The sequence below is a fragment of the Ornithodoros turicata genome, chromosome 10 (assembly GCF_037126465.1).
Source record: "Ornithodoros turicata isolate Travis chromosome 10, ASM3712646v1, whole genome shotgun sequence".
Taxonomy (NCBI): domain Eukaryota; kingdom Metazoa; phylum Arthropoda; class Arachnida; order Ixodida; family Argasidae; genus Ornithodoros; species Ornithodoros turicata.
In genome coordinates, this window is record NC_088210.1 from 15,076,991 (window position 1) to 15,094,614 (window position 17,624).

Genomic DNA, 17,624 nt, shown 5'->3' on the forward strand with positions numbered 1-17,624 from the left:
AAATAATAAAGTAATAAAAATGGACATCAGAATAATCCATAACTTAAAAAATTGAGAATGGAGCAGAAAAAACAACACAGACAAGGTCTGTGTTGTCGTTTTTTGTCCTCCTGTCTCGGGTCTTTAAGTTGCGGATCTATACCACCACCAGCTGGCTTGCTACCTCTCTGTCCTCTCATTATCATAATAATAGCTAATAACCTTTCACTGTTTCTTGCTGTCATATTTACTTATGCTGTAGTGCCTGAAGCAACGTGTTGAACAAGGAATTTCCTACATGGTCTCTATAGCGTAATATATTAATGATTAATTTAATGACTCACAAGCAGTTATCTGCATTAGCTTAGTTTCTCTCGTAGGAAACTTAATTTTGGTAATGATTGCCTGATACATACTACACCATACTAATGGGTAACAGATATAACACAAACATCTGATAATTGTGTTTGGCTGTCAAATAATGTGGAATATAAAACATGATATGCAACTCAAATATGAAACTACAATTAACGGTAATGTCACTGAAAACAAGGTAGCTGTAGTGAACGGATGCAGTGACGTAGCATATAACAGAGCAGTCTTCGGTGCTGGTAATGTAATGTTCTCTCCCAAGAGTGTAGCAGATGACACATTGCAGACGACACGACAAGGGGGCTCAGCCAGCTTGCATGCATAAACGTCGTTTTATCAATGCATGAAGCTTTGCTAAGGTGTTCAGGGCCTGTCTTGTCGGTATTAGAAATCTGAAGTGGAATTGTACGGGAACAGGTGGTCCCTTCATCGCATTGTTCAGTAAAATCGGTTTAAACCCTGCACCTCTCCCGCCATGGGCCCGTCCCAGAATCTCGCAGGGTGGGACGCAAGGTGATTCCCTCACCTGTGGTTGCCCCGAAGTTTTGCGTCACCCCACTACCATTGCTACTGGGAAACGCGATGAACGTATATATATGTGAGATACCTGAAGCATTTGAATTTCTGGCACTCTACCATATCTAGCACTCTACCATATCTAGCACCACACACTGCTATTGCCACTGATATACTTCATTGGTATCTGCATAACAAAAGCAGGCTTATCGAGCAGTAAGTTGGCAGGTTCTCATAAGAAATGCACGACATTGCAATGTTTGAGCAATCTGAGCCGAGCTCAAGTGCTGCTCTCCTGTTTCCTTATATCATGCTAAATCATCCCGTATTTAACTCTCACTTTGCTGCACGAATACTGATATCATTTAAATGTGCAACACTTGATCAGATTTTATCACTGCACTGGCGCAGTACGACCTTCGATGTTGTTGCGCCAAAAAACATCAAACCCCGCACCTCTGCACGAGTCACTGTGCATTAGTGCATTTCTACATGTATCTCAATGTATAACTAGAGTAAGCATCGCAATTAAAAGGTCCTCGTTTTAAGCAAGCAGTCACCGTGGACAATGCAGTTGACACATTGTGCCTTAGTGCAGCAAACATCTGTGCCTTTCCCCCTGCTATCAGAACAGTGAGCACTGAGGCTTCGTTGGGGAGGGACACTCAGGAGGAGTTGCTTGCAGGTGGTGCATGTCACTTTCCGAGGTGTTGTTTACGGTGCCACAGACTCATCTGATCTTGGCTGCTTGGCACTGCAGCGACACATTGTTTTAATGAACCTCATGTTAGGGATTCCCCCAGCTGAGTTTCCTCCCAATGAAGTTTCTCCTGCTGTAGAACCTATGTCTTCTTACTCGATATTCTGCTGAATAATATTAGGTCTCGTATGATTAGGGGGTGACTTTTTTTGGTTAAACCCGGTGGGTTAAACCTGAATTCCATTTGCTGTGAAATCCTCAAGTGACGTTTCCACTAAACACTAACAAAGGACACCACGTGTGACACGTGTAAGAATGGGTCACTTATGTTCCCAGAAATGCACCCATGTGTGCCAGCACTGTCTGTGCCTTCGGGGACTAGTGCTGGTAAGTCACCCCCACACACACACTCGAAAAAAGGGAAGGATTTAACAGGCAGGAGGAGAAACAAAAACACCCGGTAACACCCGAAGGCACAATTATCGCCCGATTTCTGAAAGCCGAAAAAGTCACTCCCTACATATAACGAGCAGTGTATTTCTATATTTTTTTTTCTGGAGCATGGTACTAAGAACATGCTTCATGTTGTTCTCATTGATGCACCTGTGTTGCGCCTTTAATACGTGTTGGTTTAAGAGGACTACAGTGTAATTGGTTCTGTGGAAAAAAAAATGTTGTCAGAACCAGACACAGTTAAGGACAGACAGACAGTTAAGAATGCAGAACAGGATTCCCCAGCCATCATCATAGAGCTCAACGCAGATTAAAAAAAGGGGGTCGGGAAAAAGCACAGAAGAAATCCAGAGTCACTGTGCAATAGATGTATTGTACTAAGCGTAAATGGAACTGGCGTGAAAATATTTGACAGTATTACTGGCACAACTTGCTTCCCTTCCTGTTACTCACTTCCTGTTATATTACTCACTTCCTGTTTGGTGCTAGTTAGTGAGTTAATAAGAACCTCCTTCCATATATAGGCAGTGGGAGATGTGCACGCTATAGGAGGAGCATTTGCTTCACGTTCAAATGCTGGCCCCCTACGTGACCAATTTGCATTGGTTCAATCGGCTGTCTCTCCTGATAGCATATCTGCCTTCAGCAATCGGTGCTAAAGGAGCAGTCTCCCCAGGATACATGTGAATGAAACAAGGATCACCATGTTTGGCAGCGCTTGACTATCTATCTGGCTAATTTTAATAATTTTATAAATGAAATTGCCTCTGCGGCAGAGGAAGCTCTATTGGTGAAAACATCATGATATGCTGCGTCTGCTACTGCGATTCACCGTTCTGCTAATTCAAGAACCCGCAAATGATTGCAGCTCACCTGGAACCTGCAGACCTAAATATTTAGACTAAAAGTGCGAGCCGCTTTCCAGAAAATCAGTTTTGAGAAAGATTGAGACCGTTTTGCGCTTTATTTCGAACTTTTTCCCATTTAGTACGCTGAGACACTCAATGAACTCTCAGACGACTGTGGTTCTTCTCCATGGCCACGACCGCTGAAAGCACGTTCGCGATTGGCTACGGCCGTTGAAAACACGATCCTGATTGGCTGACTCTTAATTGTTACGTCACGTCGACAAGCGCGCAGGCTTTCTGTACCTAGATGGCGTTGATGAAGGGCTAACTTGAGGGCTGCATGCAGACGATTGGCATTGTTTCGGAGTTCGTCTGCTTCGCTTACGAGGAACCTTGCAGACGTTGGCGGTGGCATTGGCAGACATACCACTCGGGCGGCTGACGGTCTTCCCCATGTTCCCTCATTGATTGGTATCATTCTGACATTTTATAATGTAGTTCCACAGGGAGCTGTCTCTGCCATATTCTCATTCCACCACATCTTGCATCTGCTCTTGGAGGGGCCTATTTCATGAAGTGCCCGTTTCTCCCACCAAACTTTTGGTGATATAAAATTACTACTATTATTAAATCGAACAAAAAGATATGGCAATAATGTGCCTAGAATTTGTTAAATAATTTTCTGTGGTCAAGGATTTTTTAATTAGAGACATTTCATGCAGTGTTGTTCCACCGTTAAACAAGGTTTGCCTCAATTGGGTGACACTAACGAGTCAAGCCAGAACGTCAGTGAGTAAGATGCAGATTAAATGCACGGGAGGTGAGCATGTCATTGACCGGATGTGAGCTCTACAGCAGGCTACAAACGAGAGTAGCTACCTATGTATCAGCAAAATATTACATTGTATTTAAAGGCGGACTTCTCAGTGATCCGAAAAAAGTTAGGTGAGTATCATACTGAACGCGCACCACCCCCTCAATACCGAATAGAACGTTCGCAATCATTTTGTGCCAGTAATTAATTAGTAAATTATGGCAATACTAAATCGAAACCAAAATGCGGAGAGCGGAAAACAGAGCTCCATACTGTGGCGGTTTGGCCGTAGGAGAACTGTGACGTCACCTAGCATTGTCGTCTGCTACAAAGCCTGCGTTCTTCCTTGCCGGATCCCGGATGATGTCAGCAATCTGTTGCTTTAAGTGCCCTCTTACTTAACAGAGGCGAAGCGCTCGCTTTGTAATAAATTCGTGTGAACAAAATTTGCTCGGTTTTGGAAAGATTTTATGCACATGTTCCTGACATCCCAAAGGTTACGGATATGCCACAACCTTTGTGGTGATTTTGTTTCGAAGTCGCACCTTAAATAAACAAGCCCCAAATATAACAGTACTTGTACTATCAAAATATAGTTAACGTGGCTCTTCACTTCATGAAACTCTGCTGCTGTGACTGCACTTGGTCTGCTGGAGTACGTGCAGGTGGTTTAGTGAACTCGCTTACTCATTAGTGTGCTTGCTTGCAAGTGTCATGAAAGGTTGATGTGTGACTCTCAGAAATAACACCTACTAAAACTGTGATTCGTTCAACCTGATGTATTAAATTTGTCCATGTGACTGGTATTACCTAATCTGTGGGTGCCTTTAACCTGTCTATTAACAAGCTGGTGTTACTCTCATTTCCAGCTCACAAATATAGGTATAAATGCGGCCAACGTTGGCTTCAACACACTCACCATGGAATCTGACAAGTTCATCTGCGTACGTGAGAAAGTGGGGGACTCCTCACAGGTGGTGATAGTTGACCTGGCAAACCCCACCAACCCTATTCGACGTCCCATCTCGGCTGATTCCGCAATAATGAACCCTGCTTCCAAGGTCATTGCCCTCAAAGGTAAGCTTTTGCAACATTCAGTGCGTAAATGTTGATAGTTGTTTCTTAAAGGAGCATGAAAGAGCAAAAAAAAAAAGTCTTGGTAGCAGAAATTAGAACTACAAGCCCTGGGACACGTATTAAAACAGTGCAACGTGCAATCCTGGTGTGCAAGAGAGCTTTCAATATGTCTGAACTCGGGCCTGTCTATTGACGAGAAATTCTTTGGGCTTGGGCAGTGCCCAGGCCGGCTATGGAGCCATCGTGCCGGGCCCCCCGGAGGGTAAATCGGAGAAAGACTGGGTCAAGTTCGGGCCTAAGCGTGTGGCTCATGCAGTGCTCTATTTCTCACGGTTTGCTTTGCGTGCACAATTTAAGTTCCAGCCAGCTTCACGAGAGAGTACATGGTTCCCACTGGTCCTTGAAACCCTTGAATACCCGGGAATTCGAAAATGCGAGTCTTTGAAGCCTGGAAAACTGGAATTTTCCACAGTCCTTGAAAACCCTTGATTTTGCTTTTTTTTTTTTTCTATTGTGGAGCTGATAGTGCAAATTCTGCTTTTCCGGGGTCACAACAATCTTTTTGAAGCCATATAGGATTTAGTGCGGAAATGAACGGCCACCCTCTGTTGTATTCATCCACCTTCCTTTCTATCCTTCTAACATGCGGGAGTTGTCAGTCATGTTTGTGAACGGGCCACTATGGCATTCTTTCATGCGATACCTGTAGCTTACGAATATTATTGTGAAACATTTAAGCCCTTGTCATAAACTACATTTTATGTCCCTAGCAAAATGACGACTGAGCCTTAAAGAAGCCCAGAAAGCCATCCAAAAGATTTTCTGTTTCTGGCGAATTACGAAAGGATGTAACTTGACGTGACAACTAACACAAAAAATTGTCTGTGCACAGTATTTTTCTTGGAATAAAACGTTCCGAACGTGCGCGTTCCGGCTCAACTCGTTCTGCAGGCCGAAACGAGTGGGAGGATTGTGATGTCATCAGGGTTACAAGAGAGACCGCGCTCCAATCGGGCCTGGCGTTTTTCGCACTTTTTTTTCTTTTCTACTCCCAGTTCTCTCTCTGTAGCAGACGACGCGTCTCCAAAGAAGCAAACAAGTTAGCAGGTTGCAGTGCAATGATGTCAAAACGACTCTGGCGGATAGTTGCGTGCATTGCCACGGTTGTGCGCGGTCGCGATTTTCAAAATATCATTTCTCGATACGTATGCATCTGTTGAGTGAATCACTTCGCATAGTGCGTTTTAGCAGTCAGGTTAACGGTTCGGTCTGAAAAAATGGTCGTGACTGAAGCGCTTTCTATGCTCCTTTAAGAGGTCCTCGGCATACCCTCGAATTTTTGTTCCCAAAGTCCGTCGTAACCATGAGAGTAGCATTATGATGGACTGAAATCTGAGCACCTCCGCCGTTGCAGCATCCAGAACACTTCAAATCTTCAACATTGAGATGAAGAGCAAGGTCAAGGCCCACACCATGACGGAGGATGTCGTGTTCTGGAAGTGGATAAACGTGAATACGATAGCCCTCGTCACGGAGGGAGCAGTATACCATTGGAGCATGGAGGGGGACTCTCAACCCCTGAAGATGTTTGACCGTCACTCCAGCCTGACAGGTTGTCAGATCATTAACTACAGGACAGACGCTAAGGTCCAGTGGCTGTTGCTCATTGGCATTTCTGCACAGGTGAGGGCAATGTGGCGTAGCTGGAGATAAGAAATTTCCAGAAATTTTGAACTGCGGGAAGAGGGTTTCTAAAAAAAGACTGTAGATAGACTACCTTTTTGTGACACAGTTGATGTTCTGAGGCTGGAACACATATAGGACAAATACATACAAAGCCTTTTCAGTGACTTCCATCTGTCATCATTAATTTCTTAGGCATTTGATGCTTCGTATGTATTTGTCCTATGTGTTCCAGCCTGAGGACATCAATTGTCTCATGTTCAACTGATAGAACATGTTGTCCCTTCTATGTTGTTCCAGCCTCAGAACATTAGTTCTTTCATGCTCATTAGTTGCCGCTTGCGTCGATCCCGTCGTATGAATGTGCGTATGAGTGAGAAAAATGTAAGAGTGAAAGGAGGATGAGTGAGAGAGAGTGGCTGGTTTGTCCCTTCAGATGGACACACCCTGGAAATCGCTGAGAAGGCGTGTTAGCTTAGCTCAATTGGTAGAGCCCTGGACCGGCAATCCAGAAGATGTGGGTTCGAGTCCTACAGCTGGCTAACCTTTTCAGTGACTTTCATCTTTCATCGTAAAAAAAAAAACCTGGAAGAAATCAATCCTTTCAGCCAGTTTTTACGTCCTTTTCCGTGGCCTTGTGTCTCTGGGTACAGCACTGTCAGGGTTTCTTTAATGACGTTTGCCTTTCCAGCAAAACCGGGTGGTAGGAGCGATGCAGCTATACTCCATGGAACGTAAAGTGAGCCAACCTATAGAGGGCCACGCTGCAGCCTTTTCCCAGTTCAAGATGGAAGGGAACCCGGAAGCTTCAACACTTTTCTGCTTTGCCGTTCGAACAGCACAAGGCGGCAAGGTGATGGTCCTGAAATGCTTTCAATATACATACTAGTATTTCTGATGGGCATGTGCGAGTATTCGAATTTTTCGAATGCAGAAGTGAACGTGTAATTCTGTATATGATTCGATTTCTGAATTGAGTACAAAATTTTGAATCACATTGGTGTCTTCCAGACTCAATATATGCGTGATGGGCAGTGAATCAAACCAGCTAGCCTTCAGTAAACCAACATAACTAGTACGACGCAGCACAATCCCAGATATCACTGTGCCAGAAAATTACAAATCAAACTCAAACCCAATATATGCAAATACTAGTTCCGAAGCTGCACAAGTGAGCTCTTCTGTTTTCTGATTCATTCAAATATTTTTATTTATTCAATATATCGCATACACATGCTGTACCCACTTTTATATATCCGCACAATCGCTTCATGCGTATCCGGTGTGGTTATGAAACTGCTCACTTCGTATTCGATTGGGGTTTATCACTAATCGCTTCATACTTGCTTATGTATTTATTGAATGTAGAAATATGTCCCTGAGGTTGGGGACGAAAACAAAATGAACCGCACACGCAGAACTCAAACCCGCAAATACTTTTAACGGGCTTTTTTAATATAGTAATATGTATAGTAATATCATTGCTGTGAGGACATTATGCTTCTTATTGTGTGATATTTAGTAGTTCTTCGCACTCCCACAGTATGCCCCATGGGACTGAGAGCGAGGGTGCACAAAAAGTGAAGCGCTAAGCTGTGGGCAATCCGAAATGCATGATGTTTGGCTATTTTTTTCTGACTGGATAGCTCCTCAGTATCAGTCAGTTACCATGAACTTGAGCAAATTCGGCACGTCCTGGAAAGGCTCTTGTACTTGCACATGAGTATGCGTAACAGTTCAGCTTATGGGTGCTTCACATGCCGTGACATGCCCTGCAGTTGCACATCATTGAGGTGGGCCAGCCAGCTACAGGCAACCAAGGTTACCCCAAGAAAGCAGTGGATGTGTTCTTCCCACCCGAGGCCCAGAACGACTTTCCCGTGGCAATGCAAGCCAGCCCCAGGCATGACGTCATCTACCTCATTACCAAGTACGGCTACGTGCACCTCTACGACATTGAGACGGGAGCCTGCATTTACATGAACCGCATCTCTGCGGACACCATCTTTGTCACTGCTCCTCATGAGGCATCAGCGGGCATTATTGGAGTCAACAGAAAAGGACAGGTGAAGTGTTGTTCACCTCTGTGTGCTGCGTGCAGTTCATTGATGCAGTTAAATTCCAAGTGTAATTAAGTTGCAGAAAATTAGTACTGGAGGGATAGTATTCAGTATAGTATATGATATTATATATTGTTCCTATATCCTATATATTGTATATAGTATAGTATTCACATTCAGGGATAGTATTTCAGAAACGTTCCTAATATCTGAGCTGTTCCTTCAGACACTTGTCCAAGCAATATTACACTGACCAGCACTGGTCAGTGTAATATTGCTTGGACAGGTGTCTGTAGGAACAGTTCAGATATTAGGAACATTTCTGAAATACTATCCCTGAATCTGAATACTATGCCCTGTGTGGGATGGGTTTAGCAACCTCCTTCCATGGGACTGAGAGCGAGGGTGCACAAAAAGTGGTGAAGCGCTACGCTGTGGGCACTCCGAAACGCACGATGTTTGGCTATTTTTTCCGACTGGATAGCTTCTCAATATCAGAGTCAGTTAACATGAACTTGAGTGAATTCGGCACGTGCTTCGCATTGGTGGGGTAAAAAAAAACGGACCTTTACTTGGCAAATTTCGGAGTTCAGTTCGTAAAAACTAACATAATAAAGCTCAAGTTGGATGACAATTCACGTCACGAGGTGGCAAAAACCTAGTCAAACCCTGTCGACCGCGTGATCCTGGATGCCGTAGTTTTCTAGCATAATTTCATTACACATTTTCTGGGACACCCCGTATAATTATAACAATTATCTTGTACTTGTGTTCACTAAGATTGCTTGCTTGTTCGCGTTTCTTGAATGTTTAGCTTACACGAATTTAATCTTGCAGGTGTTGTCTGTCAGCGTCGAAGAAGAAAACATTATCTCGTACATCACCAACGTCTTGCAAAACCCAGACCTGGCTTTGCGCATGGCAGTCCGCAATAACCTTTCCGGTGCGGAGGACCTTTTTGTCATGAAGTTCAATACCCTCTTTACGAATGGGCAATACTCAGAGGCTGCCAAAGTGGCTGCCAACGCTCCAAAGGTGTGCAAAATTCTCGTTTGACAGTCCTGACTTGGCGAGCTTGGCGTGACTTGACTGGGTCCTTCTGCAGGGTATCCTACGCACACCCCAGACGATCCAGCGGTTCCAGCAGGTTCCCAACCAGCCAGGACAGACGTCCCCGCTGCTCCAGTATTTCGGTATCTTGCTGGACCAAGGACAATTGAACAAGTACGAGTCGCTAGAGTTGTGTCGCCCTGTCCTGCAACAGGGCCGCAAGCAGCTGCTCGAGAAGTGGCTCAAGGATGACAAGGTATGTACTCCTTAAAGCCTCGTGCTTTGCGGTAGAACCCAGCAAAACCCTTCCTTACCCCCGGATTGGATCATTGTCACTGAGTGATACCCGGAAAGCCCGGAGAATGGAAGCACTTATACCGCTGTCACACGGACACTTTCGATCCACGTTGAGCCAATGCTCCTGGAGCTCAATGCGGATCCGGTGCTGCTACACGGACACGTTCGAGCAGGATCGAACTCCGATCCCGCTTAAGCGATCCAGTTCGTTAAACAGGATTGAGATTCTTAAGACGGCTGGAAGACCGCCATTGGCATCATCGAACTCAGCGAATTTGTAGTAGTGAACAAAAAATTACATTAATTTGCAAATGTTCCTATACAAGCCCATGGAATTTCACGATTACGGTTTTAGTCTATAGGTATGACGGACGACTGCGTTTGCTAATTTGTTTAATCTCGACCACTATCGACACCACAACCCCCGTAAAGGATTAGTAAACAGCACTATGCGGATGTGGTTATTCTCGATTTTTGTGAAACATAGTTCTCAATCCCAGCGCACTGCCTCGGGGCTGCTAGCGCCGCCTGTCGACAAGCCAACCTTTCAATAGACATTGAGCTGGACCGTGTAGCAGCATCGCACACCGAACGCTCTTGAGAAACTCGATGCACATGGGATTCAATCGGCATTGAAAGTGCCGTGTGACAGAGGTATTGTACGGGCTGAGGCGAATGCTAAACAGTTTGCATTCCTCTCTGTGTCTCGTGCCCTCGTAGGCTCTTCCCACTTTTTTATTTATTTTCCACTCAATTTTCACGTCTTTTACAGTTTCAAACGTAACAGTATCTCCTGGGGTTTTTGCCCCACTGTTGGCAAAAAAAAAAACACGTAAAATCTGAAGATGGAGGAGTCTGCATATTTATTAGCAGCTGTGTTGTTCTCCGTGTAGGACTGCCATGTCTATCACAATTTGTAGAGATTAGAGAGCTGTATGTGTGAACTTGTGTTTGGTAAAGAATATCCTGAACTCTAATGCTTGGTTTAGGCCAAATATTGCCAGAAACTGTAGTAAAAAAATTGACCCTCAATCTCCTCCCACAAAATTAAGGTTGTGTAACCCCCTACGCCGATGCTTTGCGCCCTAATTGTGAAACGAAGCGTGGCACTAGGTTGGAGTTAGTTGCATAATATGGTCTACATTTACAGTTGGAATGCAGTGAAGAACTTGGTGACTTAGTCAAACAGGTGGATCCCACCCTGGCACTGTCTGTCTACCTGAGGGCAAATGTACCCAATAAGGTATGTATGTCATTCTGTCTGTCAGACGAGATCACTACACGGTGCTTATCAAGTGCACATTTCATAATTTTTTTTGTATGGTAATGACCTTTTAAAGTTCGGGAAGTGCCTGAGGAATCGTGTTGTACCAGATTTCGTTTAAGAATTTAAAGCAGAATTTGGGGAGCAGACAGTGGATGTTTTCCACAACAGCTTAAGTGCTGCTCGCACTGCTTTTGGGAGCGACGGACAAGGTTATCTCCGTATTCAGTAGATGGTGCTGGATGGAACAGACATCTCTACTGACGTGAGTGGGGAACAGTGGGTTCACTCGCGTGAACTCTTTGGCTGCCACTTTAACACTGGTTTTGATCGTCTATAGTCGTATGCTGCCCACACTGGTTTGTTTTGGCACGAGCTGAAGGTGGTGTGCTGGAGAGTCGCTAGGATATACTTAGGGCCTGACTTTTTAGGGTTAAACCCGTATCCGCCCGATATTTACCCCCCGAACGAAATCTGTAAAATTCGGGTTTAACCCGAATCTACCCGAAAACATCCGGGTCGCGTGGCACACTCGTAAGCGTGCATTAAGATAATGTTTGATAACATTGCTAAACATTAGTTTCATGTTAAGACAAATTTTTATTAAACAAAAAAATCACCCGAATTCCTGACGACAGAACATGCCGTAACGGGATTTAACCCGAATACACCCGAATTTTCAAATGAAAAATATCACCCGATATTTACCCCCCGAATTTGGCCAAAAATAAAACCCGAAAAAGTCAGGCCCTAGATATACTGCGAGTGTGAAAAAGGTCCATTGAGCCTGAATGATGTGAATGGTGTCGGTTGTTAATGGTTAGAGCCTGAAGTTTTAGGGTTTTACCCGATTCTTCCCCGAATTTGCACCCCGAATTGAAGGTTGCCTCTTCAGGGTGAAACCCGATTTTTACCAGGCAAATTGCCCTCTTTGGGATGTCTGTAGGAATGCACCAACTTACTTGTTTGCAGTTACATCATCGTTTGTACCAAACCGCTACAGTTCGAATAACTGAGCCCGATTTTTCCCCGATTTTAGCGTAATTGAAGTTTTTTTCACCCGAATTCGCATGAATTTAGTGCACATGTTTATTTACCCGATTTTTACCCCCCGAATTTAGGAAAAAATATCTCCCGAAAACTTCAGGCTCTATTAATGGTCAAGGTAATAAGTTGTCGTGCCGCTTTTTCACTCGCACGTTCATGTGTAGCTGACTTGAAATGGCTTGGAACGGTTTCCTCGTGGATGTGTAAAGGGATTACAAAAGTTTTTCAGAGCTACCACGAACTAGCCAACCTCGGTCTGCACACCGAAGTACCCGCTATGCTAGAAATCATTTCCATTTCTAAATACAAAAGTCAAATCCTGCCAAACGAGAGGCCAACAGTGCCTGTTCTCAATAACCATATGGTACTCCTTTGTGCTATTACAGGTGATCCAGTGCTTTGCAGAGACTGGTCAGTTCCAGAAGATAGTGTTGTACGCCAAGAAAGTGGGATATACGCCGGACTACGTGCTCCTCCTCAGGCAGGTAATGCGCATCAATCCGGACCAAGGGGCCTCCTTTGCCCAGATGCTGGTACAGGACGACGAGCCGCTCGCTGACATTAACCAGGTTGGTGCGGATGACGTTCCTTTGACGACGATCGAGCCCAATGACAAAAGTTCCCGACTCACCCGTATGACTTCCCGTATCACTTCCCGTATCAGATAGTGGACGTGTTCATGGAGTCTAACCTAGTCCAACAGTGCACTGCCTTCCTACTGGATGCACTCAAGAACAACCGTCCTTCCGAGGGAAACCTGCAGACGAGACTTCTCGAGATGAACCTCATGACTGCACCGCAGGTAATGTGCGCCCTCTACTTGTCTGTCACGTCGTTGTGTTGGCAGATTTTAGCCAACAACGTAGAGCTCTGCAAATATTCGAAACTTCGAATATGGAACGAGTATCTGATGCTGTTCGAATGCTATTCGCGACCTATTTTTCAGTATTCGAAATTTCCGAATATTTTTCTAAATAGTACTGAAGCGAGATACTAGCTATTGCCATTCCGCAAGTCTGCTTCGCCTCATTGCATCCAAGAGTTAGGTGAAGCGCACTTCACGTTACCCCCATTGTTCTTTTGGTGTGCGGCTCCATTCTGCAAGTCGGCTTCACCTCATTATACTCTTTCTTGCTTCGGCACCAGGCAGTGAACGACACTTCAGCTCGTGCATCAGTGTCTTTAGTCCATGCTACAAATGCACGTGCGTGCCACGCCATGGAGCAGTCCCGGTGATAAACATAGTCCGCATTGCGAATCGGACCGGCGTCACTGTCCGAAGGAAGGGGATAAATATTATCAGTGGAACATTGGCGATAACTGTTCTGGGCTACAATTCTGTGAAATGATATTGCAAAATGCAGCAATGCGCATCATCCCTCGCATACACGGATCGGACCAAATCCACATGCCCACGATAAGTACGCGAACCTTCTCCTGCTGTCTCATTGGATGCCGCTAAGCTTTGCTTCCTGAGAATCCATTCGTTGCTACCAAAGGCTGTTTTCATTGCGTTTCTTCTAAATGGTAGTGTTGTGTGAACTAATTTTGTTTGAATTGTACTAATTACAACATGCTTTCATGTGAGAGCAAGTTGTTTTTTCATTTTAGTGCCCCTTTAAAGTGCTTTATCTGAGTTGTCAGTTTCAGTGCCATGCTAATAGAACACACAATTTTTGTTACAGGTCGCAGACGCCATTCTCGGCAACCAGATGTTCACACACTACGACCGTGCCCACATTGCTCAGCTTTGTGAGAAGGCTGGCCTTCTGCAAAGGGTATGCATTAATTATCTATCTGCAAAATGCACTTGAAACCTTATTCATCATTTTCACAGGCACTGGAACATTACACAGACCTGTACGACATCAAGCGAGCCATTGTGCACACTCACTTGCTGAATGCCGAGGTATGGGCCTACCTTCGTTGACTTCCTTTTAGTATTTTAGTATTCATGCAGTATCGTTTCATTTCTTGTTCATAACCGTTGGTTTTATCTGTGCACAGTGGCTAGTGAACTACTTTGGCTCCCTTTCGGTAGAAGACTCACTGGAGTGCCTGCGGGCGATGCTGACTCACAACATTCGTCAGAACCTACAAATCAGTGTCCAGGTTGCCACGAAGTACCACGAGCAGCTAACCACCACAGCTCTCATTGACCTCTTCGAGTCCTTCAAGAGCTACGAAGGTATGTTAAAATCTACTTTTGAGAATGTTACGTAAGTGTATAGCTTTGTTGTAGTTTGCAGTTGTCTGAACCCATTGCATTCCCAGACATTTCCTCAGAGTGCGACGTGTTACGTGTTTCTGGCAGTGAATAGAGGGTGTTAGAATAAAGGAACTGAGCAAAGAAATGACAGAACCCAAACAGAGCTTTGTTTTGTGTGCAAGCAATATTTTTTCAGAAATATATTATATGTTTACTATATTTTATTTGTCAAATGGTGTGGGGCCTCAAGGTCATCTTGAGTCCCTCTTGTGGCCATTGAGAATCGGCGTGGCGAAAGTTCTCGCGTCGTCTGCAAACTGCTGAAAACGTTTATGACAACAGAAGTTTTGTGTTTGTACTGTTTGTACTACTGACACCTTTTCAGAAGGCATTGTCTTTATCTTAACTTTTTGCTTGCAGCAGCGCTGCTCTTTGTTATCAAAAACTTCAGGTTCTAGCTAGAATGCATGTGTTTCATGTGTCAGTTTTTGGAGCACACCAGTTTTTATCACATTGCCGCTAGACCGAATTTTTTTCCTGCACACGTGAACGTTGTTATAATGAGGGTTTACTGTATTTTGATTTGCTCACCTTTGAAGAGAGTCTTCAGCTCAGGAGCTCTAATGGGGTAGCATACCACCGGGTGAACGTTGGCAGGTAGCTTGGGGGGGGAGTCATTAGATCAGCTGACCTGTAAACTAGGGTCTTGGAGCTGGCAAACACTTGCTTTTTCATGTTACGTGGCTTGAGGTTCTAGCACAGCTGTGCACATTACTGAATATTTTGTATGTCTCCATTAGGCTTGTTCTATTTCTTGGGCTCCATCGTAAACTTCAGCCAGGACCCAGAAGTGCACTTCAAGTACATTCAGGTAAGATGAGCTTCTTTTTGTGCTCTGGATTAGCTTCTGCGGGCATTGTTCTGAGTGTTTCCGTCTTCCTCAGGCTGCGTGTAAAACTGGCCAGATCAAAGAAGTGGAGCGTATCTGCCGTGAGAGCAACTGCTACAATGCAGAGCGTGTTAAGAATTTCCTGAAGGAAGCCAAACTCACGGACCAACTTCCCCTCATCATTGTTTGCGACCGTTTCGACTTTGTACATGACCTGGTCCTTTACCTGTACAGGAATAACCTGCAGAAGTACATAGAGATATACGTTCAAAAGGTAAGTCTCAATGTGCCTCCTAATTTCTGATGCATAGGTCAATACATAAAAAAGGATGGGGTATTAGGAAGAGTGAAGCAAGATGCCTTTACTATTAATTGTGAATTATTTTTTATAATACATAAAGGTATATTTTTTTTACTTCCCTCGACCTAAAGCTATAATAATATACCTTTATTATTATTATTACTTTGTTATTATGTACGAATTATGTATTTCTCGCCGTGCTGTACAACTTTCCTATTTACACCTTTGCTCCCAGAGCAATAATGAAAAAGTTAATTATTCAAATTAAATTAACTAATTAGGAGCAATGAAAAATTACTAGTGAACGAGGAGTAAGAGTGTAAATTTCCGGTTGGTTTTACCCGTGTAGAGCGCTTAGTCTTTTTTAGGGATGTGCCAACCGAACCCTAAGCAGGGAGTCTAGTCTAGGTTCGGGAATCCGAATCCGAGTGCCCAAAACGGCGAATAGAATATTTCAAATCCACCAACCACGTTTATTTGTTTTTTAAAATTGGCGCCTGCGGTGTCCGCTGGAAGCCTGATTGGCCGGCGGACGTTTTCTTGGTTGGTTGTTTGTTTACATTGCTCTGTACTGAGAGAGTTCAGGCAGGAACTCTTGCATTACAAGTTCAAAAGTAGCACAGTTTTGCTTTTGATCGTTTATTAGTTTTATAAACTATATAGTTATTAGAAACAATTCAGACTCGAGAATTCACGATTTCCTGCATTGCATTGAAGTACGTATATGCGTATGTTTTCTCCTGAAAGTGAACTATTATTCAATTTGTTTTTCATTAACCAAATATATGGTATTCTGCTTCAAAATACTTTTGAGTAGAAGTGTTTTTACGTGTTGACGTCAAAGAAGATTCGTTATACGCGGGTTTCACTGCGTATATTCAGGGAAGGGCACCCCATTACCGATGTTACTGTCTCTCTCAGGTGAATCCATCTCGACTGCCGGTAGTGGTTGGGGGCCTGCTTGACGTCGACTGCTCTGAAGAAGTGATAAAGAGCCTGATCCTGGTTGTGCGTGGACAGTTCTCGACGGATGAGCTTGTTGCGGAGGTAGAAAAGCGCAACCGCCTGAAGTTGCTGCTTCCTTGGCTGGAAGCGCGCTGCCATGAAGGATGCATTGAGCCTGCTACTCATAATGCTTTGGCAAAGATATACATAGACTCCAACAACAACCCTGAAAGATTTCTCAAGTACGTTGTTTCCTGTCAAGTTCGAGTAGAACCCCAGGACAATTTTGAGTTCAACAGTTTGAACACTTTCAAACCAATTAGCACATTTCTCGCAGTATGACATGAATGGAAGGTAACTGACAATGTAGATTGATAAAAGCACATTAACGTTCAACCAAGTGGTAGAAGAAAAAGAATGTAAAGCTTGTTCCACATAATATATGGTGAAGTGTTCCCAGCAAGCACTTCCACCAACTTTACGTCTTACCCACGTGGAGACATGACAGGTAGCTGCATTGTTTTCGCTGTCAGTTGTCCATAGCCAAAGAGCAGTATCGATGCCTCCCTACTCCTCCCTGTGTTGTGTAGGCTTTTAGAACTGTACTGTCGTCTGCTTCAACCAACAGACAATTTCACTCTGACTTCGTGTGACTGACAGTGGCTCGTCTTTGGCTACGGCCACTGAAAGCTTTGCTGTAACTGGCTGGTCTCCTAACGAACGCTTTGTCTCATGGATTGACAATTGGGCCTGAAGTCTAGGTGGCGCCGGTGTAGAAAGTCATGTGTCATAGTTCCCTCTGTGGTCTTTTTTTTTTATCGCAGGGAGAACCAGTACTATGATAGCAGAGTAGTGGGTCGATACTGTGAGAAGAGAGATCCTCACCTGGCCTGCCTGGCGTACGAACGAGGTCAGTGCGACCGGGAACTGGTTCAGGTGTGCAATGAGAATTCCCTCTTCAAGAGTGAGGCACGCTACCTGGTCAGGCGAAGAGACCCCGAACTCTGGGCTGAGGTTTTGGCAGAGAGCAATCCTTACAGGAGACCACTTATCGACCAGGTGGGATATCTTCCACTGTGAAGATTACAGGGTGTCTGCCAACCTGGAAAACGGGGAATTT

At 44.4% G+C, this 17,624-nt stretch overlaps 1 protein-coding gene across 1 annotated transcript in view; it reads left to right on the forward strand.

The window, feature by feature from the left end:
* The window catches only part of LOC135370619 (clathrin heavy chain 1), a 28,160-nt gene that overhangs the window by 2,377 nt on the left and 8,159 nt on the right, over window positions 1-17,624 (forward strand). The window contains exons 2-17 of the mRNA XM_064604395.1: window positions 4,552-4,759; window positions 6,174-6,442; window positions 7,134-7,295; window positions 8,221-8,508; window positions 9,340-9,537; window positions 9,608-9,808; window positions 11,000-11,092; window positions 12,547-12,729; window positions 12,825-12,962; window positions 13,846-13,938; window positions 13,998-14,069; window positions 14,168-14,348; window positions 15,170-15,240; window positions 15,314-15,532; window positions 16,481-16,746; window positions 17,329-17,563. Coding sequence (XP_064460465.1) covers window positions 4,552-4,759; window positions 6,174-6,442; window positions 7,134-7,295; window positions 8,221-8,508; window positions 9,340-9,537; window positions 9,608-9,808; window positions 11,000-11,092; window positions 12,547-12,729; window positions 12,825-12,962; window positions 13,846-13,938; window positions 13,998-14,069; window positions 14,168-14,348; window positions 15,170-15,240; window positions 15,314-15,532; window positions 16,481-16,746; window positions 17,329-17,563 — 2,877 coding nt within the window. The remainder of the gene's footprint in view (window positions 1-4,551; window positions 4,760-6,173; window positions 6,443-7,133; window positions 7,296-8,220; window positions 8,509-9,339; window positions 9,538-9,607; window positions 9,809-10,999; window positions 11,093-12,546; window positions 12,730-12,824; window positions 12,963-13,845; window positions 13,939-13,997; window positions 14,070-14,167; window positions 14,349-15,169; window positions 15,241-15,313; window positions 15,533-16,480; window positions 16,747-17,328; window positions 17,564-17,624) is intronic.